This window comes from Rana temporaria, chromosome 5, assembly GCF_905171775.1.
Source record: "Rana temporaria chromosome 5, aRanTem1.1, whole genome shotgun sequence".
Classification (NCBI taxonomy): Eukaryota; Metazoa; Chordata; class Amphibia; order Anura; family Ranidae; genus Rana; species Rana temporaria.
In genome coordinates, this window is record NC_053493.1 from 311,130,465 (window position 1) to 311,156,742 (window position 26,278).

Here is a 26,278-nt window from a genome sequence, read left to right on the forward strand (position 1 = left end):
TGTTTATTTTTATTTGGTGAGAGCGGCAAACAACCACCCCCCCATGATCGGCCGGTGGCAACTTCCACACCCCTTGTCGGTCACCCATCTCCGCACTTACCCCATCTAGGTTGCAGGTAGGCAGCGCTCCTATGGGTGATTGGCGGCGGCTTCTATCGCATCTCCTCTCCTCTGCATCACAGCGGCTTCAACCGTGTGTTCCTCCCTCCTTCTGTTAGGCGTCCAATAGGATCACCTGTCCTTTCAGCCAATCGAGTGGCAGGTTTCAGGTCTCGCTTCCTGATTGTCCGGGAGGAGAATCAGTGTCTCAATAGCGAATATTCATTCACTATTGTCACACAACTGGGTGGGCTCGGAGCACAGTGCTCTGAGCCCCAAGCCCACCCTTTTTTTGAAGCCTATTAGAGCCTCTGCACTCTAATCACATGCTTTAACCCCCCCCCCCCATTGTAATCTATGGTCCGGCACCCTGCATGTAGATCAGGGGGCCGGACGCCCCTAATGGACGGGCCACCACTGGTATAGGCTTATTTCAAAACCTATGTATTATACCTCAAAATTGTCTTTAGTTTGGCCAAGGCCTCAGCGTGAAATTGCAAGCATGAGCGCTCTAGCATCAGATTAGCTAACAACAAATGTATCTAATATTACTTGGAGAATATGCTAGCTGATGCATGTATTACTGATGAAAAAAAGTTTCTTATTTTTAAATCCCAGGCTATATGGTCCAAAAGAAAAAAAATATTCAGAAAATCTTAATTTATTTAGATCATCTTGTTTATGAATACAGATATCATCGGGAAATATGTAGCAGTTGAGTCATCACATTATTTGCAAGTACTCACTAAGAAAGCCCCACCTACCTAAAGCATGAATTTAGCTGGCCTGAGAGTGTTGCAGGAACTTGTTCAACTCCAGGTTATTAACACATTTCACAATTTGATGTGTTTAATTAATTACAGGTGCATCAATTAAAAGATCTCATTTTCTGACTGACATGTGGGATTAATTAGAATGATCCAAACCACAAAGGCTGTAATTGTGCTGATCTACTTTATAAAGAACTGGAGCCATAGACACGCGTTTTATTTCGTACATCCAGGATGGGAGAATTTTTGGCTTACCTTTTAATTGCTTTCTTCACAAAATAGTAAATGTAAATGTATGCAATTTTAACCTACAAATACATAGCAATTTATAGAAAATATACTAGAAGAGGTCAATAAGAGCTCAATGGCTTTATTCAGGGATTTTAATCTAAAGCTTGTAACATGTTTACAGACCATTGGAGCACAGGGATGACCTCATCAAAGTACTTCAATTCAAATCAGTAGGGTGGGTTACCAGCGGTAACCAAAGAAATTTGTTTTAGGGTGGCTCCTTGATCTTGCTGCATCCTATGGAGCCACCCTTGCATAGAGGGACTAGAATTGTCTCTTCCTACACTGTGTGCATCAACAGAAACACACAGACCCATAGCTTAAGATGGCAAGGTACTCCCATGCTCCTCCAAGCTAACAGACTAACTCAAAACTGCATTGTCCACTGTTAACTCTTTATTGTGAAGACCAGAAGTTCATGGAAGCTGTACTAACAAGAGCCAGCAGCATTGAAAGTTATGAACATTGCGGTGGTAAGAATTTTAACATCATTTGCTAGGAAATGTTTATATTTTTGTGTTCAATGTGTTGAGTTAAAAATCACTAAGGCTTGGTTCACACTTTGTGGGTTTCCGCATCTGGTGGTTTACAATGCCCTCTGCAAACTGCTGTGGGTGTCCCTACAAAGTAAAGGACACCCCCCAGATCAGTTCACAGATCGCAGTGCGAACTGTGAAATGATGCAGGAATCGGATCACATAGGTGTGATCGCATAGTTGTGAACACCCATGCGATCCAATTTCAGTGCAGACCAAAAAAAGGTCCTGCACCATTTTGGTCCTAATGCGATGCAAATTCAGCCATACAACCTGTATGGCTGAAGTCGCATCTCACAGACATTGCATGTGATCTGTACAGCAATGTGGTGTGAATCACATGCGATGTCTGGCACCGCACAAGCTTTTTTGTTTAGAGATCCACTTTAAAGGGAAACCCGTCAGGACCAGTGTTATCTGTTACAAGTGAGACTTCTGCCTGTTATTGGATACCAATGCCTTTTCCTTGAAACATAGCCATTCCCAGTCAAAGCCAGTGGAGTAGAGTACACAGTGACATGCTAGCTCTGGAGGCAGCTAGCCTTTTTAAGGATACATTGAAATTACCCCCTCTCCAGTGCTAGATGTTTGATTGGCTGTGAAAGAGTAAGGGCTCTTTAACACGGAGCGGATCCGTATTGATCCGCTCCGTTAGCCCGTTTGGCTCAGCAGGGATTCCTCCGTTAATCCCCGCTGAGCTGTCGGCGGACAGGGCGGTCCCCGCACACAGTGCAGAGACCGCCCTGTCTTTGCTCCGCTCTCCCCTATGGGGAATCGGATGAATACGGGCCGTGTGTCCGTATTCATCTGATCCGTTCCGCCAGACGGAAGAAAAATAGGGTTTTCTTCTGTCTGAAAAAGCGGAACTTTGCGGACGCGGATCGTTGCGGACGTTAGCGGATGCATCATCCGCTAACGTCTGCAATCCCATAGGGATACATTACAAGTCCGTAAATGGACTTGTAATAAACGGTCCGTTCGTCCGCTCGAGTGAAAGGGCCCTTAGCTGTCTTGACAGGTTCTATTTAAAACAGCACAGTGGCTTAGTGGTTGGCACTTGCAGCACTAAGGTCCTTGGTTCAAATCCTGGTCCCTGTGCTGGTGTGGGGGTGGCTGGGTGGTCCACTGTCCTCCCACACTCCAAAGTCATACTGGTAGGTTAATTGCCTTCTGTCCAAATTGGCCTTAGAATGCTTTTTGTGAAAAAACAAAAAACAAATTGGCCTTAGAATGTATATGTATTTATGTATGTGAGATAGGGACCTTAGATTGTAAGCTGCTTGAAGGCAGAGACTGAAGTTAAAAAGCAGCATGTAAAGCTTTGTGGAAATTGCCAGCACTATATACATTAATAAAAACCACAGGCATATAAAACGAGTTGGGTGCATGTTTTTATATGGCCGCAGTGCTATTTTTAACCAGCAGAGGGCTCGTTGTAGAAATCGAGCTACAGTACTATAGCAGATCTGTCTGAGATAAAGTAATAAAAGCTTTTTCCTTTTCTGCAAGGCAATGCTGCACATTCTCCGGTAAACCTCTGTGAAATAGACGGTTTTCAGACTATAACCCTTAGAATCTTTAGTAAATGTTATTTCTATACATTCATCATTCAATTCCGGTGACCTAATAAAGTCTTTGAAATTTTTCTGCAGTCTAAACCACGTTTCTGTCCTTCTCGTGTTGCTTTGGTAATGTTACATTTAATGCAAGTCTGACTTCAAAGGCCGTCTTAAATTCACCTCGAATTCTTCATTTCTGCTGAGCTTTACATTATAATGCAGTTCTCAGCTTTTCAGCTGAACTTGTGGAAAGAAGAGACAGACAGTGTTTACAGAGACTGGCTGTACTTACATGCTGTGCAGCCCTGAGGAATAGTAGGAAAGTGTAGGACTGGGAGAGCGTGTTTGCTGCCGCGCTAGTTTTCCTGTTGGCGGTGGAACAGATGGGGTGGGGGACGATGGTTTGGAACTGCGAGGAGGCACAGGTGGAGCATTCAGAAGTCTGCATTCTTCTTTTACCTAGGAGGGGGGAGTCCACAATTATTAATGATTGAAGCAATTCACACAAACAAAATAACCTTTTAACTCTGAAATAATGTTTTACAATAAAGCACGGTACAGAAAAAGGTCGTTTATTTTAGTACCGAACATTTCATAAAAAAAAAAAAGAGGCTGCCTTTCAGACATTTCATGAAAATTGTAGTGGTCACATTACCCTATACAAATATGCAGAGTAAGTGGGAGAAATGTACAAAGTCCTGCGTACCTGGTCTGGGTTTGTGACTCAAAGGACAGCAACATGAGTATCCGCATGATGAACCCAACCATGAGAAGCCAGAAATAATGCAAGAAATATATCCAACATTTCTAAACATTTTTGTGAAATACATAAAGGAAGTCTTGACACGTTCTCTTTCTTTAGCATTAAAGAAGTGAAGAAATCTTTGAGAAGAGGGGATACACATCATATCCTACCAACATGAGGTGTGGTGGATACACACCCTTAATACAAGGACACCGCAGGGTTTGTAACCCTAAAAAAAAAAAATCCTTTTCCCTTAGGCCTCGTACACACGGGCAAACATGTACGATGAAAACGGTCCGCCGGACCGTTTTCAGCGTACATGCCCGCCCGGAGATTTCTGTATGATGGCTGTACACACCATCATACAGAAATCCGCGCATACACGATACGCGGTGACGAGGCGGCGACGTGCACGTGCCCTGGAAGTTCAATGCTTCCACGCATGCGTCAAAGTCATTCGACGCATGCGAGGGATGGCGGCCGCTCGGACATGTACGGTAGGTCTTTACAGACGACCGAACATGTCCGACGGGCAGGATTCCAGCGGGCATGTTTCTAAGCAAGTTTAAAAACATTTGCCCGCTCGAAAACGGTCTGGCGGGCAAATGTACGCTGGAATCCTGTCCGCTCGGCTGTACAGACGACCGAACATGTCTGCTGAAACTGGTCCGCGGACCAGTTTCAGCAGACATGTTTGGTCATGTGTACGGGGCCTTATAGCAGATTTAGCCCTGGTTCACACTGGTGTGATTTGACATGTCACATCGGCATTATTTGCCAGCAATAGGCACCATCAGTGTGACGCCGCATCTGTGCGCTGCACCGATTTCAAAAAGTAGTTTCTGTACTACTTTTTGTGATTTCGGGCTGCGATTTACACTGACACCTGTGCAGAAACCTGCACAGATGTCTCTGTAATCGTGCCAAAATCGGGACTGACAAGCGGGAATGAAGCCATGCGAGTTCAGCTGAACTCGCACGGCTTAATTCCCGCAGCCCAGTATGAACCAGGGCTAAATAGCACAGTGCTTGTGCTATCTAACCTGCCCCTCTCTGAACTGTAAAAAACCTGTCTGATCCTGCCACTTCCTGTATCCCCCTCTCTGAGCTGACCACGATAATCGTGGCTGCTGCTCCCTGACTACAGTGGTCAGCTTACGTCCCTCCGTCATCCGCAGCTCTCCTCTTTCCTCCCCTCACCTCCACCGCCCTGTCAGTTCTGTGTCTGCGTCTCTGTTTGCCCCTCCTGTCGTTATTCGCAATAAAACAAAAACTTTAAAAATATCCTAACAGCCCCTCTCCGAATGTTTTGGTTATCTTCAGGCCAGTCATGTGACACTCAGTCGCTCTGCTACTATAATCCAAGGCTACAGTGGGAGGTGCCGAGGGGCCAGCATGGCGGTCACGTGACTCCCGGTCGACGACAGAGGGAGATTTCGGCTCCTCCTGTAGCCCTTGATCGTAGTAGCAGAGCGGCCAGGAGTCAAAGTGACTGGCCTGAAGATAATTGGAAAAAATGTAGAGGCATCTTTTTAAACAAACACTTGGAGAGTAAGTTATTGCCAGATAAAGGAGAGGGGCTTTTAGGGCTACAACCACTTTAATCATTTTTTTAAAAGAATGTAGTTTTATTAGATATATATTAATAATGTGTGACATAAGTGCTGTATTTTAATTTATACTTTAACTGTGTCTTCTCTCTTTTTAAAACATTTCTGTGTTTGGTTTTGCTCCATGTGATAATTATCCTAATTTCTTTTAATTAATGAAATACCACTTCTTTGCAGTATGTATGTTAGACTATATACACTAGTTTTTAAAACACTTTTGTATGCCATGATGAAGGCTGTGCAGCTGAAATGTGTTAGCGCCTACAGCATTGTGTCTTTATATAATTAGCCAATAAAGGATTTATTTTAAAAGAGCACAAGAGTTGCCAGCTTTACTTGACAAGCAATACCCGTATACCCCGTATCCTCTAGGAAAGCTTTCCCACCTTTAAAAAAAAAAAAAAAAAAAAAACAGTGGCGAGAAAAATATGGAGGCTGCCATCATTGACCTTTTCCAGTTGTTTTGTTTCAATAATTTTAAATGTCAATGAGTAAATAACTAAAGTCAAAGACTCAGAGATCTAGAATCCAATATGTGTATATGAATCACTTTACCGCATTCTGTATCACTGTGCTGAAACAAGTATGCAGCAAGAGAAGTAACAAAAAAACCTGATTAAATGCCTGTGGTGAGTGAGTGATTAAAAGTATTAAAGCCTTTAATTGACAGCCAGGCAACTAGCATTTTCAGAACAAGACCTAGCAATGGCTGTCAAATTGGAGCCCGTTGCTGGCAACGGCACCGTCCGAATCTATGCAACGCGGACTTTAAGGTGCCGCGCCGATTTCCAAAAGTAGTTTCTGTACTACTTTTGGCAACTTCGGGAGCGATTTCAATAGACATCTGTGCATAAACCTGCACAGATGTCTTTCAAATTGCCCCCAAACTTGCAATGAAATGTGGGTTTGAAATTGTGCGAGTTCAGCTGAACTTGCACAATTTCAAACCTGCCTCCAACGTGAACGAGGGCTTATGGTAGTATTTTTTTGGTCTTACTCCAGTCTTCAATTGTTTTGTGTGGCTTACTATGAAAGTGGTTCTACCACATCACTCATCAGTGACAGGTTTAACTGCATTGTAAGCTACAACTTATATAACACTTTGCCTTCAATAGAATAGACTTCAATGTCTATTTCCTACCTCTGCGTCATTCCTTAGATGGTGCCCTAATGGGTCATCAACAGACTGACACTGCAATTCTGTTGTGTTTTTTTCTATTTGTAAGGTTTGATCCCAATTATAAACCAGTCTGAAGTAGGTCAACTCAATGAAACATCGATTTAATACTTAGAAATTGCATCACTGGCTTTCCTCCAAGGTGTCCTTTAAGTAGTTGTTCAAGCAGGTCTGGCTGCATTACAGATGAGTCACACAGTTCAATTGTCAACCTGATTTACATGTGGGAATTGTGTCCTAATTGTGAATGCTATGAGAATTTGTACAATAAGACATTAGTTCATAATTATTTGTTGCTGACAATTTAGACTTCAATTGTCTGTAATTCTGAATTTTACGCATACCAATATATATATTTTGTCTTTTATTCTGTACTTTCCATGTATGAAAGACTCTAGGTGACACATAATCGAAATCTCCACTGGGACACTTTGTATGTTAAAGCATACCTGTAATAGAAGAGGCACTATACTTTCCTTTCAGATCAGCCAATTTTTTGACTGTTGTCTCTTTGCTTCTCCCCCTCCACACATTTTGGTCTCTCCCACTGGCTCATATGTCACTATAGGATATTTGAGCCAGTGGGAGGTACCACTGCATGTGTCAGGGAAAACAGGTATTCAACTCATCTGTGCAATTGAATACTTTCAGTGACCAGGGGAAATATTACAGTGATTTGCCAAATTAAAGATTTTAGCAGTTATTTACCTGTGAAGCGATTGTAAACCTAAACCTCAAACATGAAATATGAACAAAGCATATCCCTCTATAGCAGTGGTCTCCAAACTGTGGCTCTTTGCTTGCCTTTATCCTGCCCTTGGGGCACTATTCCTCCCACTGATATGAGACACGATTCTGCCAAATAATACCAACAAAGCTGCATCATTTCTCCCACTGACACCAACAATGGGGCACCATTTCTCCCACTGACACCAATGATGGGGTACCATTTCTCCCACCGACACCCAATGTGGTGATGTTTACTCCCACTGATGCCAAGGTAATTGCCACTCCTGATGGCCACAGTCCAGCCCCCCTAATGTCTGGAAAAGGATAAACTGGCCCCTTGTTTAGAAAGTTAGGAGACCCCTGCTCTATAGTGTGTACTTGACTCAACCCAGAACACTAAGTGGCATTTCTGTCTACTGCCTCATTCCTATGCTATAAGCATGAGTCGCTGCTCCTGACACCAAGAGAAAAAATGTGACAGGGGAGAGATATCTCCAGCATATTGACAGCCTCAGCCCTGTCCCTGTATGAAGGGGGGTCCTTTCACTCTAATTAGCTCTCAGAGCCCTTCTCAGTCACTTTGAGTGTTTGAAAGAAGAAAAATGCAGACTATGACTCTAAGAACACCATGCATACAATCAAGCACGGAAGTGGAAACATGATGCTTTGGGGCTGTTTCTCTGCTAAAGGTACAGACCGACTTTGCCGCATTGAGGGGCCAATGGATGGAGCCATGTAGTGTACAATCTGGCATGAGAACCTTCTTTCCTCAGCCAGGACACTGAAAATGGGTCATGGATGGATCTTCCAGCATGACAATGACCCAAAACATACTGCCAAGGCAACAAAGTAGTGGCTCAAAGAGGGGCACATTAGGGTCATGGAGTGGCCTAGTCAGTCTCCAGACCTTAACTTTAAAGAAAATTCATGGAGGTAGCTGAAACTTCAAATCGTTAAAAGACAGACAAGAAACCTTAAGGATTTAGAGAAGATCTGTAAAGAAGAGTAGACCCAAATCCCTCCTAAGATGTGTGCAAACCTGGTCACCACCTACAAGAAACGTCTTACCTCTATGCTTTGCAACAAGTGTTTCTGCACCAAGTACCAAGTCTGTTTTGCTTGGGGATCAAATACTTATTTTACTCACTGATCTGCAACTCAATTTATAACATTTGTATCATGTGTTTTTTTCTGGATTTTTGGTTGATATTCTGTCTCTATCATAAAAAATATACCCATGATAAAAATTATAGACCTTTAATTTCTTTGTAAGTGGGAACATTTACAAAATCTGCAGGGGATCAAATAATTATTTATTTATATATTCCACTGTATGTAGCAGCATGCAATTAGGCCATATTACATGCTACCACTAATAACATTTTTTGCCGTTTTGTGTTGGAACCATGCCCAATCATACGCCCCCAGCTCTGTTAATGTGCTCACCGACATCTCACCAACACAGAGTCACAATCGGAAGCTGCTAGGATGGGCGTCCAATCACGTTTTCACCGTAACAGCCAATCATATTTAGATTTTGATTACTGTATATACTCGAGTATAAGCCAAGTTTTCAGCACATTTTTTGTGTGCTGAAAATGCCTCCCATTGGCTTATACTTGAGTCACCTTTTTGTGCCTTATCTCCTGGACTTTGGGGACCCGGTACCGACCGTAGGTCCCCTGATTAAATTAAATCGAATAAGTTCATAAATGAATGTTTTGTGCAAACACAGTCTCTTAAAAGTGGAAAAAAATAACCACACATAAGTGATAATCCCATGCATGTCATGAGTATTAGAATTTATTTTGGGTTATTTTTGGGTGATGGTAATGGCAAGAAAAATACAGATAAAAGGTTTGAAAAAAAAAAAAAAAAATATATATATATATATATATATATATATATATATATATATATATATATATATATATATATATATATATATATATATATATCTTTTTAAACTATTTATTACCAGTTTGGTAATGAAACAAAGTCATGGAGATATCTATTAACATTACACCCCACATGGAGGCCAAATATATTCTGAAAAAGGTATCAAAAAGCTGCAAAAATATGTACAGTTTTACTAGGACCCTGTTCCAGCTTGGGTGTTTTACATGTGGTGTGTTTAAAAAAATCCTGCTTGTTGCATCCTTGATGTGCTTTAATCAAAACACACGTTATATAGAGATTAATGGTAACAGCTAAAATGCATGTAAAATACACTGCATAGATGTAAACTGGGCCTAACACATGCCAAAGTTGCAAAATTGGGTTTGAGTGTTAGGTTTTGTTTTAACCTTGGTCACGATGACCAACAAAACAAACTGGGCAATCACCTGTTGTGTTGTGTGAGCAGCACTTCATCACCTCTTAGGCCGGGTTTACACTTGTCCGACAAACGCTCCGACATTGGGAGCTCATGTCGCATGACGTATGAAAATCAATGTTAACTGGTCCGACTTTGAAAATGGTCCCTGTACTACTTTGGTCTGACTTTGATCCTACTTCAGCCCATTGAATATCATTGAAGTCGGATCAAAGTAGGATCCTTGTCCTTACCATCCAACTTTGGACAGCCGACATTGTGATTACAGCAGCAGTAAAAGGAATTTATCTTACACTGGAATTGTTTTGATTGGTCAAAGAACAAGTCAGACTATCACAAAGTCGGACCAACGTAGTATCCTGTTCATGAAAGTTAGATGGATGTAGGAGCGATGTCGCAGAGCAAAGTAGGATGAAAGTCGTACTACTGTCGTGTAGTATAGTGTGAACCCAGCCTAATTCAGGCATACTCATCTATGACATGCTAATGGGGGAAAGACTGACACACCCAGGTTCTAATGATTTAAATCTTCTGCATAAGCCAGAGAGGCAGGGTGTCTCCATAAACAGCACATAATATGCTTTTCCTGGAAACTTTTTTGACCTTTTCGAGAACTTGTGCTAGGGAAATATAATTGCAGTCAGTCCGGGTGCCAGCAGAGATCAGTGGTGGTCTTCTAGAATACTGACCCAGTAGAGCAGTGGTCTCCAAACTGCGGTGCTCTGCTTTCCTATATCCGCCCCTTGGGGCACTATTCCTCCCACTGACACCAACAATGAGGAATTGGTTCCTCCGGCTGACACCAATGATAGGGCACTTATTCCTCCGGGTGACACCAATGATAGGGCACTTATCCCTCCGGGTGACACCAATGATAGGGCACTTAATCCTCCGGGTGACACCAATAATAGGGCACTTATTCCTCCGGGTGACACCAATGATAGGGCACTTAATCCTCCGGGTGACACCAATGATGGGGCCTGGTTTCTCCCGCAGACACAAATTACAGGGGAACTATTCCTCCCACTGATGCCAACGATGGAGCACTATTCCTCATTCTAACACCAATGATGGAGCACTATTCCTTCCACTAACAGCAATTATGGGGCACTATTTCTCCAACTGACACCACACCAACGAAGGGACACTATTCCTCCCACTGACAACACAACAATGGGGCACTATTCCTCCCACTGACAGCAATGATGGTGCACTATTCCTCCCACTGATACCGATGATGGAGCACTATTCCTCCCTCTGACACTGATGATGGAGCACTACTCCTTCTCTCAATACCAACAATATGGCACTAATCCTCCCACTAGTAACAATGGGATATTGTTTACTTCCATTGCTGCCAAGGCCTTTTCTACTTGCACTGACTATAGTCTGCCCCCCTCAAAGTCTGAAGGACAGTAAACTGGCTCTTTGTTAAGAAAGTTTGGAGACCCCTGTATTAGAGGAACATGGCTCTATTGTGCCTAAGACAGTGACCTCTAGTCCATTAGGACACAAATTCATAACATTAATGTATTGTAAATTTTTAAAGGCAAGCAGTGCAAGTACCTGAATGTGACTTGGAATCATCCTTTTGCAGTGCCTTGCATTGCAGAGCTCAGACTGGGAAAGGAAGAAGGAGCACATGGAGCCATCCTGTTCATGTATTAGGAAGCAGCATGCTGATAGGCAGGGGTGTCGGGGGGGGGGGGGGGTTGGCTAGGGGAGGCTGGAGCCCCGAATGTGCCCCCAAAAAAGCCCAGAGTCTCATATTTTTAAGGCTCTATTGTTAGCCCTGAGCGAGCGGCGAGCGCCGGGACCGATCTGATCCCAAGCGCTGCCAAATGCCATGGCAGGTCCTGCCTTCTGGAGCCTGCGCAACGCCTATGATGGACGTCCCACTGGTCCAATGCCGGGACCGCGGGACGTCCATCATAGGCGCTGCAGGCTCCAGAAGGCGGGAATTACAATGCGGCCACCTCCTCTCCTCGGCTCTCCTCCCCCTAAGGTTCCTCGGCTTTCCTCCCCCTCAGGCTCCTCGGCTCTCCTCCCCTCTCCTCTGATGACTGATGGAATGACTGACTGACTGCCTGCCTGCTGTGAAAACGCACACCACGGCTGAGCTGAGGTAGGTCAGACAGTGTAAATGTCAGTGTAGGTAGGTCACTACCGTCAGTGTATGTAGATCAGGTAGGTCAGTGTATGTAGGTCAGCGTATGTAGATCAGCATATGTAGGTCAGGTAGGTTAGCGTATGTAGGTCAGTTAGGTCAGCATATGTAGGTCAGTGTATGTAGGTCACTACCGTCAGTGGTCAGTGTATGTAGGTCAGGTAGGTCGGTGTATGTAGGTCAGGCAGGTCGTGTATGTAGGTCACTACCATCAGTGTATGCAGGTCAGTGTATGTAGGTCACGATCGTCAGTGTATGTAGATCAGGTAGGTCAGTGTATGTAGGTCAGCGTATGTAGGTCAGTTAGGTCAGCATATGTAGGTCAGGTAGGTCAGCATATGTAGGTCAGTGTATGTAGGTCACTACCGTCAGTGGTCAGTGTATGTAGGTCAGGTAGGTCGGTGTATGTAGGTCAGGCAGGTCATGTATGTAGGTCACTACCGTCAGTGAATGCAGGTCAGTGTATGTAGGTCAGGTAGGTCACGGCCCAGCCAAAAAAAAAACCTGCATCACATACACCATCTGCCCCCCCCCGCCCCCCGGTTTGGACTTCGGGCTGAAGCCCCTGGTCTTTTTGCCACCTAGCAACGGCCCTGCTGATAGGAGAAGGCAGACTAATCACTTTGCTGCTTCTTCTTTCACTGTTCATTCATAGGCTAGAGTGGGCCCATGGCAGCCTAGGCTCAGAGGAAGTGGGTAGAATGATGCCATTTGTCATTGAACCCAGAAGACGAAGGGCATCTATTAATGAAAACGAAGGACTGCAGGAGTGCTTTAGATTGAAGGTAAGTATTCCAGTAAAAGCGGTTTTATCTTATAATGGGCTATTGTTTTAACTGGAGTTCTGCTTTAAACATGTGTAACCTATGCAGTATACAGGGCACCAATAAATTGTACCTAGCATCAGACTTTTTTTTTCATATAAAGTGCAAGCACTTTACACTAATTAGCATATTTATAAAGTAGGTAATCTAATTTTCATAACATTTTCCTGCGAGTAAATCTACATAGTGCACAAGTTGTAAATGGCAGTGACTAATTCATCACCATTGAATAAAGTCCACAATAAGATAAATGATTTTTCTTGGCGGTCTTGTCTTCAAGGAGACCAGAATGGAAAAGAACTTCCACCATGAACCACCAAATAGGGCCACTTGGAATAATCCACGACAGTGACCGCCAATGGATGAAAAAACGCCTTTGCCACCCTCTTAGGTACCGGGACACCAAACTAAAAAATAGTAAGAAGGCTCACCAGATTAGTTCATTACCGTATAAAGCTTGCCTGAGGAAGAGAACATTTCCCGCAAAAAGCATCAGCTGCACCTCCCCGACTGACATGCATTCGGTGAGAATTGTGATCTATGCGTGTGAATTTTCTGGCTTTAGGAGTATAATTGAATATTTTGTATGTATCAAAAAGTTTTTTACGGTAATGCACTAGGCTGGTGCGCCTTCTTATTTTTCATCACCATTGAATGTTTGATCGTTTTTGGGATACCTACTTAGAAAAAAGACCTACTGTGCCCACACAGCAATGTTTCTGTCTATGGCATGTGATGGGAAAAACACTTACCTGCCTGAGCCTCCACAGGCCTGGCAAATGGCTCTGGTGGTGGACTGTTCCTTAGAGTCCTCATATCCAATGCAGGGCCCTGGCCTGGCCAAAGTCAGAGGACCTGGGAGACTACGCTACAGAGAAGCCTGCAGTAGTGGAGGATCAGGCAAGTAAAAACTATGGTACCTGGTCCTCCTAGACATTACTGAGCCGTTAACCCTTGCAGTGCAGAGGCAGCCCCACTACAAGGGAGAACTTTTAGGTTTTCCAGATTGCAGCTATGCTCAGTCAACTGTTAACAAGGCTTAGCCATGAAGTCAGGCAGAATAAAAGTGAAACTAACCCTTGAGAGGGTGGCACAGAGGAAGCCTTTTCTGGAGCGGGGGGGGGGGGGGGGGGTAAAAAAACAACAATACAGGGCATCATATGGTGTTTGTTCGCATGTCAAATTTTTAAAATGGAACCAAGGTTCAGTGTTGGTAGCCATGCAGACCTAATCTCACCTTCTTCAGGCTACTAATCTCTCTGCGATAAGAATTAGTGCAATGCCACTCGATCAGAGTAAACATATCAGACAGCCCAGGTTTCCCTGATCAAGTGTTCCTTCAAAGAGATGCTGGCTAGCAAGTTTCTGGTGCAGTCAAAGTAATTTGTCTATAAACATATACAAAACAAAATTAAATACACTTTAGTGAAAAATAGAGTAAGAAAAATATACAACCCCTATGGAACTACCACTCTTGGAAAATTTTCATTCACTTTAATTGTGTAGAAAAAAAAACTAACCACAAATATGCCTCAAAACTATTTTCATTTAACATTCCAACCCTCTGGTCTTAAGAAACAGTTAAACAAAATAAAAAAAGAAAGAAAACTGTAGTCAGTTGCAACTGTTTTTGCAAATCAAGCATGGCGACGACTGCCTAAAGAAAACAATCATTGATAAAATGGGGTTGCATGTGAGGTAAAGGTACGAGGAAGATGAGCGTCATTAAAACTTCAATAAATGCACACGTTTATATTGAGATTTTGGACACTTTCTTATTCTATCAATTGAAAGGATGTTCGGCGATGACGACATAATTTCTCAGGATGTAATCTGATGCAGATGTTTGTTTTAGAACTGCAAAGTACGTGGTGACTCCATAATATTTACCTCAAAATTGAGTGATTCCATATTTTTTTCCTCTGCTTGGTCTGCAAAAACAGTTGCACCTGTACACAGTTTTCTTTCTTTTTTTAAGTGTTTCTTAAAGCCAGAAGGTTGGACTGTTAAATTAAAATAATTGAGGCATGTCTAATAGGTTTTTTTTTTTCAAAATTAAACAATTGGATGAACATTTTACAACAGTGGTGATTCCAGGGGGGATTTTTGCTAGGGGTTGTAATCCACATGAATAAGTGAAATAAATGGAAATTCTTGTAATGTAAACCTCCTTGTGTGAAACCTTCGCCTCTGATAATAAGAGTGCTTACCAGATCTCATTGACCCTTTATCTCTAGAGAGGGTCAAAGAGATCTAAAGTGGTTGTGAAAAGAGATCAAAGAGATCTGGTAAGCACTCTTGTTATCAGAGGTGAAGGTTTCCCACAAGGTGGTTTACATTGCTGCTGGATTTTTCTACAAGAAAGAAGAATTTCCATTTATTTCACTTATTCACGTGGACTATATTTTTCTTACTAAAGTGCATTTCATTTTGTTTTGCATTGCATAAGCGCAGCTCTATTTTCTGTATATTTGTATGCACTATGATTATATCTCATGGTTGAATTGCTTCTCTGCACAAGATTACTTTAATTTTGGCATTAGCGCAGTTTTTGCACTTTTCTACAAAATAATTTGACTGTTAACTGATTCAATGAAAAGGACCACATTGTTAAAAACAAAGTAAACCCAGTTAAAAAAAAAAAAAAAAAACACCTGCAAGACAAAGGCATAACGAGCTAGTATGCATAGCATAGCATTCACCTCAGATCGAAGCCCCCGCAGCCGTCCTCTTCCAACGCTCGGCTCCGGTGCTGTGATTGGCCAGAGCCGCGATGACGTCACTCCCGCGAATGCGCGAGGGAGCCGCCAGTGATGGCACGGCCTCAATCAGGAACGGCACACTACAGTGCTAAACCTCCACATTTCAAGCACCTACACCTTAATATAGGCTTACCTATAGGTTAAAGTGGTTGTAAATGGTTTACAAGCACTTTAAAGAATATGTAAACCCAACATTTCATAGAAGGTCAGTTCTCTACCTGGGAACTCAGTCTGCTCTCCTCCAATGACCAGACTTGTCCTGTTGTATATATATTTTTAAACTGAATGGGTTGTTTTACAAGGTGAGGGTTTACAATCACTTTAAAGAATGATCTCATGTCTACTGCCAGTTGAAGGCTGGCCTTGTATTTTAGCAAAACATCATACCTTCATGCCATCATTGCCCAGCACACTGACATTTATTTTCCATTTGTAGGACTATAATCAATTACACATACACAGGTCTAGGTGGGGATGCTTTCTTTGGTTATAGCTATTTTCAATTATTCACCCCAGTCTCTTGACATCAGTGTGGGAGGTTGATTGAGAACACATTATTATAAATCCCTGTAAGCTGCCTGTAATTTGAAGCTTATGTATCCACCCAGGCTCATCTCAAAAGGCATGAGAACAAGATATGTTGAAAACAATGTACTCCACGAGTTGCAGACACCAAGACTGACTGACATTATATAATGTCATCTACCTATATAGAATGTACTGCATAAACACACTGAACTCACAGGTGCCTCCAGGCAATCGTGCATCATTGCTTATTAATACACAGTCAGAGGCTGGGGAGTTGCTGATAGAGCAGCTTGGTGATGAGAGACGTGGTGTGGGTGCACACAGGGAAAGCTTTCTGCATGTATAATTGTCACTTAATGGCTCATTCACATTCATAAATGTGCCCTATACCACGCTAAAAACTGTGCTATCTGAACATGTGCCATACAACTGATGATATTCTCATTGACAGAGGGCAAATGCATTAATATCATCAATACAAAAGTGCACATAGGTATATGATGATGAAAACAATGGGACCTATTCTCAGATGGATGAAAGTCCTAGTAAAAATCTGCTTTGCATATAGGCTGGCGTCTAAAATCCTGGGTAGGGACGGAGGTTGGGGTTCTCCAAACATTGGGTTCCTGGCAAAACCAGGGAGTTCCAGGGAATTTACAGTGAAGTTTGCCAGACTGAATTCTAAATGACCCATAGGATTTGATTTACTAAACCAATCAGCTTCCAGGTTTTTTGTCAAAGCTTAATCGAACAAGCTGAAGTTAGAAGCCAATTGGTTTCTATGCAGAGCTGCACCCGATTTTGCACTCTCCACTTCTAGTAAATAAACCCCATAATGACCTGACCTTTCAGCTGTGGTCACCAGGGCTAGAATGGCCAATATTGGGGGCCTTTTTAATGTGACAACCCCATGACAATAAAACGGTAGGTTCCCAGCAGCCATTGGTCAGTGTGTGTTGAGTAATTTGGGGACAGCTGAAATTCTGTGAAGGGAGAGTTAGTGGCTATAAGGTGATGTTCTTTACAAGGGGAGAGGCAGGGCATATGAACAACAAAACCACCCCTTGTACAAACACAGAATGCCTTGTGTTGTATTCCGTGAACAGAATACAAGATGTTTTTTCAATGGCGAGGTGGGAGGAAGGAGAAGAGCGTGGGACTGCTACCCTTTGTGCTGTACAGGATGGCAAGTCACAGCAGAACAGCCAGGAAGATCAAAGCTGACCGTATAATCAGTCAAGAGAACAACTAGGATTTTCTCTTCCCAACGAGTCCTCTAGATGTAGTATACACAGCAATGCGGGTTGCCACAACTGCAGCGCAATTTATCACGCGACAATCACAGCAGACCCGAACCGCGATTTTAGGCATCATTAGAATGAATGGCATTCAGAATCAAAGTAAATCTGCCCGCGATTTTAAACGCTGAAATGTGTGAATGCAGCCTTAGTGAAACTATCCCAAAGGTTCCGATTTTTTAACACATTTGTACATTTGTGTTCAAAAGTTTGCATACCCTGGCAGAAATTGTGAAATTTTGGCATTTATATTGAAAATCTGACTGATCATGCCAAAAAACTGTCTTTTACTAAGGATAGCAATCACATGAAGCCAGGCTGGACCCTGACCCATGAGGACCAAAGAACAGTCAAAAGACCTGCTTAACAAGGTAAGGTAGATCAACAAAGAATTCAGCCACAACTGCCATGGGAAATGTTTGGGATACAAAGAAAAATCCCACAGGAAACCTCAGGAGAAATACAGGCAGCTCTAGAAAAATATGGTGTTGTTTTTAACCACTTAAGACCCAGACCTTTGGGCAGCTAAAGGACCCGGCCAGGTTTTGCGATTCGGCACTGCGTCGCTTTAACAGACAATTGCACGGTCGTGGCTCCCAAACAACATTTTAAATTTTTTGTGCTATAAACAAAAATAGAGCGACAATTTTGAAAAAAATTCAATATTTTTTACTTGTTGCTATAATAAATATCCCCCAAAAATATATAAAAAAAAATGTTTTCCTCAGTTTAGGCCGATACGTATTCTTCTACCTATTTTTGGTAAAAAAAAAAAAAAATTGCAATAAGCGTTTATCGGTTGGTTTGCACAAAATTTATAGCGTTTACAAAATAGGGGATAGTTTTATTGCATTTTTATTAATTATTTTATTTTTTTACTACTAATGGCGGCGATCAGCGATTTTTTTCATGACTGAGACATTATGGCGGACACTTCGGACAATTTTGACACATTTTTGGGACCATTGTCATTTTCACAGCAAAAAATGCATTTAAAATGCATTGTTTACTGTGAAAATGACAATTGCAGTTCGATGCCGCCACCGCCACAGTGAAGAACGGGGAAGCTGTGTTTACACACAGCTCTCCCTGTTCTTCAGCCCCGGGGACCGATCGCGGGACCCCAGCGGCGATCGGGTCCGCGGGTCCCGCAGCTTCGGACCGGGTCGCAGTCCCGCAACCCACGGCTGGGTACTAGCACAGGACGTACCTGTACGTGCATGTGCCCAGCCGTGCCATTCTGCCGACGTAAATGTGCAGGAGGCGGTCCTTAAGTGGTTAGGGGCAAAATACGATAGTACTTGAACAAAAAAGAGCTGCATTGTCAAGTTGCCAGAAAGAAGCCTTCACTGTACAAGTTCCACAAAATAGCCTGGTTACAAAATGCCCAACAACACCTTGACATGCCTCATTGGCTATTTTGTGAAATTAGCGCAGTAAAGGCTTCCTTCTGGCAGCTCAACCACGCAGCTCTTTTTTGTTCAAGTATCCTTAAATTGTGCTCCTTGAAAACAACCTCTGCGTCATTTTGGAGAGCAGCCTGTATTTCTCCTGAGGCTACCTGGGATTATTTCTTTGTATCCTGGGCAATTCTTCCACCAGTTGTGGCTGCAATCTTTCCGCCAGTTGTGGCTGCAATCTTTCCGCCAGTTGTGGCTGCAATCTTTCCGCCAGTTGTGGCTGCAATCTTTCCGCCAGTTGTGGCTGCAATCTTTCCGCCAGTTGTGGCTGCAATCTTTCCGCCAGTTGTGGCTGCAATCTTTCTTGACCTTGGCTTGGTATCAAAAGAGCCCCTCATTTTCTACTTCTTATTAAGTGATTAAACAGTATGGACTGGCATATTCAAGGCTTTGGATATATTTTTATAGGGCAACTCAAAGGGGAAAACATGTGGCAGCCTTTAAAGTGTGTGACATCAAAGGGGAAAGGGGAAAGGGGGAAGGGGTGTGTGTTGCGCAACAGCTCGAGAAGAAAAAGGTCTTGAAAGATCATTCTGGAAGAAAGCAGCTAGTACTTCAGAGGGACATCCTGGTGGATTCTTTCAGTTAGACGTTTGTTGTCCAGTGACTAAAAGGCAGGGCAGAGAAGCTGCAGCAGATTTGACCTGTTTTTTGGTTTGCCCAAGTGGACTAAGGAGAGTGGATGACTGGATAGTAAGTGCCACATGGATCTCACAAGCAGCAAGTTCCTTGTGCTACAATGGGTATCCATTTGTTCATTTTTGCTAAAATGCAGAATTTAAAACAAGACTGGCTGAAATGATGATGTTACTGATGTACTAATCTACAGTATTAGCCTCACTTTGAAGATTAAAAGACAAAAAATGATTACCATCTGGTAAAAACAATTATAGAAAAGATTAAAAAAAACGAATCTAGATAGAATGTTGAATTGTAACCATGATTAAATATTTTTAAAGCTTTTTTTTTTTCCCCTTTTGAAGTCTTAGTTTCTGTACAGACATCATAGTCTTTTGCATGCAGGATGTGGGATGCTACCAGTAAAGAGGCATGTAAGGAATGTACATTATGATGCACGCATATGCATTTGTGGGGTTTTGGGTGGCACAAAAAATGTATATCCATATTTTCTTACTGACTGTTCTATTAAATAAAGAATGTACAGTTACAACCTCTGGGATAAAAAAAAAAAGTCTTACATTTGTATATATAGCCAATAGGATAGAAGGTGCAGGAGTACATGTAAAAGCCTGTATAAGCATATAATGGCAAGGTTATTCCAATTTCTGGGGTCTGATATTTTCCCAGCGATGTGAAAAAGTTATTTTTCTTATTGTAATCTTAAACGATGTAGATCCTTTAGTGCCAACAGCTTTGGTGCTCTATAACAGGGGTCCCCAAACTTTCTGAACAAAAGGCCAGTTCACTGTCCTTCAGACTTTAAAGGGGTCGGATCGTGGCCAGCATGAGTAGAAAATGCTCTGGTACCAATGGGACTAAAGAATGCCAATTCACTGGTAGTGGGTGGAATATTACCCCATTGTTGGTATTAGGGGAAGAAATAGTGCCCTATTGCTGGTATCAGGGGATGGAATAGTGCCCCATCATTGGTGTCAGTGGGAGGAATAGGGTCCTGCAGTTGGTGCCAGTGGAAGTAATAGTGTTCCATCATTGGTGTCACTGGAAAGAATAGTGTCCTATTGTTGGGATCAGTGGTAGAAATAGTGTCCTAATCTGGGCATCAATGACAGGAATTATGCCCCATTGTTGGTGCAGAAGGAATAGTGCCCTGTATTATTGGGAGGGATAGGTTCCCAAGGGCCTGATAAAAGAAAGCAAAGAGCTACATCCAGCCCCCAGGCCGCAGTTTGGAGGCCACTGGTCTACAAGGTAGTTAAAAATGGCATTCATGGATAGTTTTCAAGATGTTACATTTGAGGGTTACGTTAGGCTTCAGGTAGGGGACTGGGTTCAGTGTAAGTATAGCCAGTTTTTTTTCTATAGTTTTGAATAGGGAGGAAAGTGTTAGGCCCCGTACACACGGTCGGTTTGGTCCGATGAGAATGAACCGAAGTTCATTTTCATCGGACCAAACCGACCATGTGTATAGGCTATCGGGTCTGGTTTCCTTCGGTCCAAAATTTCTAAACATGCTTCAAAACCGCTGCCCCATCGGACCAAACCGATGGTTAGTACAGAAAAGCATCGGTTCAAAACCCGTGCATGCTCAGAATCAATTCGACGCATGCTTGGAAGCATTGAACTTTGTTTTATTCAGCACGTCGTGTGTTTGACGTCACCGCGTTCTGACCCGATCGGATTTTGGACGTTTTTGCAGTAAAAATAGCGCTATTAAAACGCTCATAAAACGCTCCCCCATACCCCCTCCATTGAAATGAATTAAAAACCTCTGTAAAAACGCGGTAGAAAAGGAACGTTTAAATCGTGGTAAAACACTGCGATTTTACCGCGTTTTTAATTCATTTCAATGGAGGGGGGCATGGGGAGCGTTTTAATAGCGCTATTTTTACCGCGAAAACGCGGGAAAAAACGCACCCGTGTGAAAGGGAACTTATTTCTGGTCTTGGAGACACAACAGGATGTGAGAGGAGAATGGAAGAACATTCTATTTTTAAACAGTTGTCACTAGAACTTTTGACATTTGTCCCTACTGGATGATTTCCCCTCTTGCTCTCAAGATATCTCTAAAATTTAGGATTTTCCATTATTTCTCTTTCAGTGATATTGTTTAGCAGATCAAAAAATGAGTAAATCTCCCCCAATGGCCAAACACTTACCCACTCCAGCAAAAAATAAAAAGGTTTTGCCCTCACAAAGTGAACCATTAGACATAATTTAAAGGGCAGGTATAGATTTAAAGGCACCGTTTATTTTATACTTGTTTTTCAGTTCGGAAAGTCCTGTTCCATTAACTATCACTCTGTCTTCAAACAGTAGTTATATAAACTGGGTGTGATCTTTGTTTCTTGATATGCCAGATAACTGAATAGAAAGATGTATGAAAATAAAAGGGAAATACGATTTGCCTGCACTGCGAGTTGTACCCTCTGGATCCTATATCCAGGGTCGAACACCCCTATCTTCACAGAACGACCATTTCACTGGTGGGAGTGTTTAAAACATTTAAATAATAAAAAAAAAGTTTAAGTTTAGCATAGGGAAGAGTTAAATGCATTTCAGGTTATTTTTTTTTATGTTTTTTTCCTGTTAGGAAGATTTTCGTTCACTTCTTCTAGCTGGAATAAGGAGATCTCTTCAAATTAAGTCAAATTTCCCATTTAGATAGGTAAATGTCAGAACAAGTGTTCTCATTGAAAGAATTCCTCTCACCTTTTCGGACTACAACTCTACAATACCCAAGTCCATTTCGAGGAAAGGTCACCAGAACAAGCAGAGAGAATGAATCTACCTTGTGATAACAGTCAGCCATAACAACCTGGGAGGGTCTAACCCTTGTCCACATGGCAATTTAAATACATACAAAATCAAGTCAAATTGGTGAACCATGTCACCAGCCTAACCAGGGTATTATATGATCATCGTTGATTAAAGCAGGGGTGTCCAAACTTTTTCAAAGAGGGCCAGGTTTGATGAAGTGAACATGCGTGAGGGCCGACCATTTTGCCTAACATTCTTTGAACCATTAAAATGAAATGAAAATTAACTAATACACTACCCAACAAGAATTTTCTTGCCTTTGTGGCTTTGTGTGGTGAAGAGACTAAGGATGAGCTTGGGCGTGTTATTTGGATATACTGTATTTATCGGCAGATAACATGCACCTTTATTTTAAGAGGGAAGTTTCAGGAGTAAGCAAGTAAGTACAATTTTAAATAAAGAACTGTGAAGCAAAATAAGGGCCAGTGCCCATCAATGCAGCCTTATCTGTGCCCATTTGCAGCCTCACCATTGCCATGAATGCAGCCTCTGAATACAGCCACACCACTGCCATCAGTGCATACTGATCAATGCCCATCTGCATCCTTGGAGGGGACAGGGAGGGGGGCGGGACGAGCGCCAACAGATTACATACAGGAGAATTTCCTGTTTACTCAGCAGCCTCTTTAATACAAAGTCTTGCCTCCTATGATAGACAGAACAGTCACCCAATGCCAGCCCAGGAGACAGGACTTCCTATTACAGAGGCCGCGAGTAGACAGGAGATTCTCCTGTATGTAATATGGCGGCACTTGTCTTGCCCCCTCCCTGTCCCCTCCAAGGCTGCCAGAACGATAAATATACGGTATATATCTTTTGAGGCCCCCCAACAAATTTGTTGGGGGCCACAAAAAATATATATATACAAATTACCAGTGGGACCGCATTAAACCAGAACACGGGCCTCAATTGGCCCATGGGTCAGACTCTGGACATGCCTGGAATAAAGGACAGCTAAACCCAAGAACAAAAATGCAATACATTACAGATGTGTGGGTACATTCATTTTCTTTTTTTTTTTAAGTAACATTCGCAATATGTGCATATACACATATACACACAACATGAGAGGCATTTTTCTGTCAATGTCTGGCAGAAAAATCCAGTACACTTGCAGCATTACCGTGCACATGATGCCTTAATCTTAGTTAAGAGTAATAGTTGTATAATTATATAATTTTGACTCAATGACTACCATTCTTGCCTTAAAGCATTGAGGAGAGGGGGTTCAATTCTTCTGTAAGACTGCTGTGCAATTTTTGCTTACATTTACCAGTAAGAAACTTCTTAGAGCAAAATGTGATCTGAAGAAACAAGCTACAGTCTCAGTGATACCATCAGCTGACATTGCTGATAAGTTCTGATATTTAGGCTCCCATCATCACAACACACAAGCGCTAATAACACTGATAACTTGCATGTTCTAATAAGCAGAGAGATATGCATGAGTATTTTTACTGGAAACCTCATTTAAAATACACTTGTCATAATAGAAATATGGGGGCTGTTTTTGTTAATCTTCGCAAAAGGTTGCATGGCTGTCTCTGTCCTTGATCATTTCTGAGTTGATGACCTAGAACAAGTATGCCCCTATTGATGTCACCTCTTTTGATCAACATACCCGATCAAGGTCAATGAGTAAAAACAAAAACCGTGGCAGCCCACTTTTCTCCTTCAACTCGGTTTCTTTAAAAGAACGCTTTTTGGATAGAAAACCATTGAAGCCTTTAATCACTTGTTTCAAATGTACACGTTCTGTGGCCGCCATTCTTGTTGTGGCTTCACTTCATGGCAAGTGGCTGACCTGGAGCAAGCAAGATCGGAGAGAGTTCAATCTCTCAAAACTTTGGTTGGTGCATGCTGAATCCAAATCAATGAATCAGTAGGTTAATTTTACAATTAGTAGGTTCAAAAGTACAACAGCCCCAGACAGGAGGTTCAAAACAAGATAGCAATGGCAGCTCCAATATTACTATCCTTAGCCAGACCATACATTATGTATTTTTTTTTCACTCAACCAGTGGTTTGAAAGAAAAAACTGACCCAATTACCCCATCCACACATTCGAGGTGGATGGGGGAATCCTCCCTGCCGTGTCTTTATATGCTGACAGCTGGGAGAATTTCCTGCTGTCAAAATACGCTGATCAGCACTGCAGACTATAGCCTGCAGTGCTGACTGAGCGGCTAACTTCAGACAGTATGGTTGTACAGATGTTGATTGGTAGATCAAGGTCTGTTTAACGGCAGTGCCATACATGGATCAAAATTCTTCCATTCCCTGCTGAACTGGCTGAATTTCGATCTGTGTATGACCAGCTTTATAGGTCCACTTTAGGTTGATTGAGTCTTGCAGGTTTCAGCATCAGAAGTGCAGTGCAGATTATATATACAAACTCATGTAATCTGTTTTGTAATACATTTCTTAAGTTTTTGGCACAGGATGTCTTGTATAAGCTACAGAACCCTAAAACTGTTTTAACAGAATTTAGGTGTAAGGTGAAAAGTGAAGAGACAGCCTCAGAGGACATACACTTAAGTGCCTGCGCTGATGGGCTTTTGCTTATGTCAGAACTGCTTTTCTATCCAGATTTATGGGAATACAGAAGCAACTTAAAACTAGCTGAATGCAGGTCAAATGCACTTGCCATTGATTTTTTTTAAAGGTCTCTGAAACATCCTAAACGGATGTCAAAACAAGCTGCATTTGTCCATCAACACAGGTTCAAAATCCATTTAAACAGGCCAATATAACTGAAATATTTGTATTTCAAATTTTCATTTGTACCATATATTTAAAAATAAAATTAGTATATGCATACAGGGGTTGTAAAGGTACAATTTTTCCTAACCAGCTTCCTTTACCTTAGTGCAGTCTTCCTCCACTTACCTCATCCTTCGATTTTGCTTTTAAATGTCCTTATTTCTTCTGAGAAATCCTCACTTCCTGTTCTTCTGTCTAACTCCACACAGTAATGCAAGGCTTTCTCCCTGGTGTAAAGTGTCGTGCTCGCCCCCTCCCTTGGACTACAGAAGTCAGGACGCTCTCTACGTTACAGATAGAGAAAGGAGCTGTGTGTTAGTGGGCGTCCTGACTCTCCTGTAGTCCAAGGGAGAGGGCGAGCACGACTCTCCACACCAGGGAGAAAGCCTCACATTACTGTGTGGAGTTACAGACAGAAGAACAGGAAGTGAGGCTTTCTCAGAAGAAATAAGGACATTTAAAAGCAAAATGGAAGGATGAGGCAAGTGAAGGAGGACTGCACTAAGGTAAAGGAAGCTATTTAGGAAAAAAAATTGTACCTTTACAACCCCTTTAACCACTTCCCGACCGCCGCATGTATATGTACGTCCACAGAATGGCACGTACAGGCAAATGGGCGTACAGGTACGTCCTTGCCTTTCCGCGGGTCGTGGTCCGATCGGGACCCCCCCCCCTCTACATGCGGTGGTCGGGTTCCCTCGGGGAGCGATCCGGGACGACGGCGCGGCTATTCGTTTCTAGCCGCTCCGTCGTGATCGCTCGCCGGAGCTGAAGAACGGGGAGAGCCGTATGTAAACACGGCTTCCCCGTGCTTCACTATGGCGGCTGCATCGATCGAGTGATCCCTTTTATAGGGAGACTCGATCGATGGCGTCATTCCTACAGCCACACCCCCCTACAGTTGTAACACACACTAGGTGAACCCCAACTCCTACAGCGCCACCTGTGGTTAACTCCCAAATTGCAACTGTCATTTTCACAATAAACAATGCAATTTAAATGCATTTTTTGCTGCGAAAATGACAATGGTCCCAAAAATGTGTCAAAATTGTCCGAAGTGTCCGCCATAATGTCGCAGTCACGAAAAAAATCGCCGATCGCCGCCATTAGTAGTAAAAAAAAAAAAATTTATAAAAATGCAATAAAACTATCCCCTATTTTGTAAA

The 26,278-nt window shown here is 42.5% G+C and overlaps 1 protein-coding gene across 1 annotated transcript in view; it reads right to left on the reverse strand.

Moving 5' to 3' along the window:
* Positions 1-26,278, reverse strand: part of GAREM1 (GRB2 associated regulator of MAPK1 subtype 1) — a 198,424-nt gene that overhangs the window by 5,034 nt on the left and 167,112 nt on the right. The window contains exon 5 of the mRNA XM_040354123.1: positions 3,548-3,714. Within this exon, the coding sequence (XP_040210057.1) occupies positions 3,548-3,714 (167 nt within the window). The remainder of the gene's footprint in view (positions 1-3,547; positions 3,715-26,278) is intronic.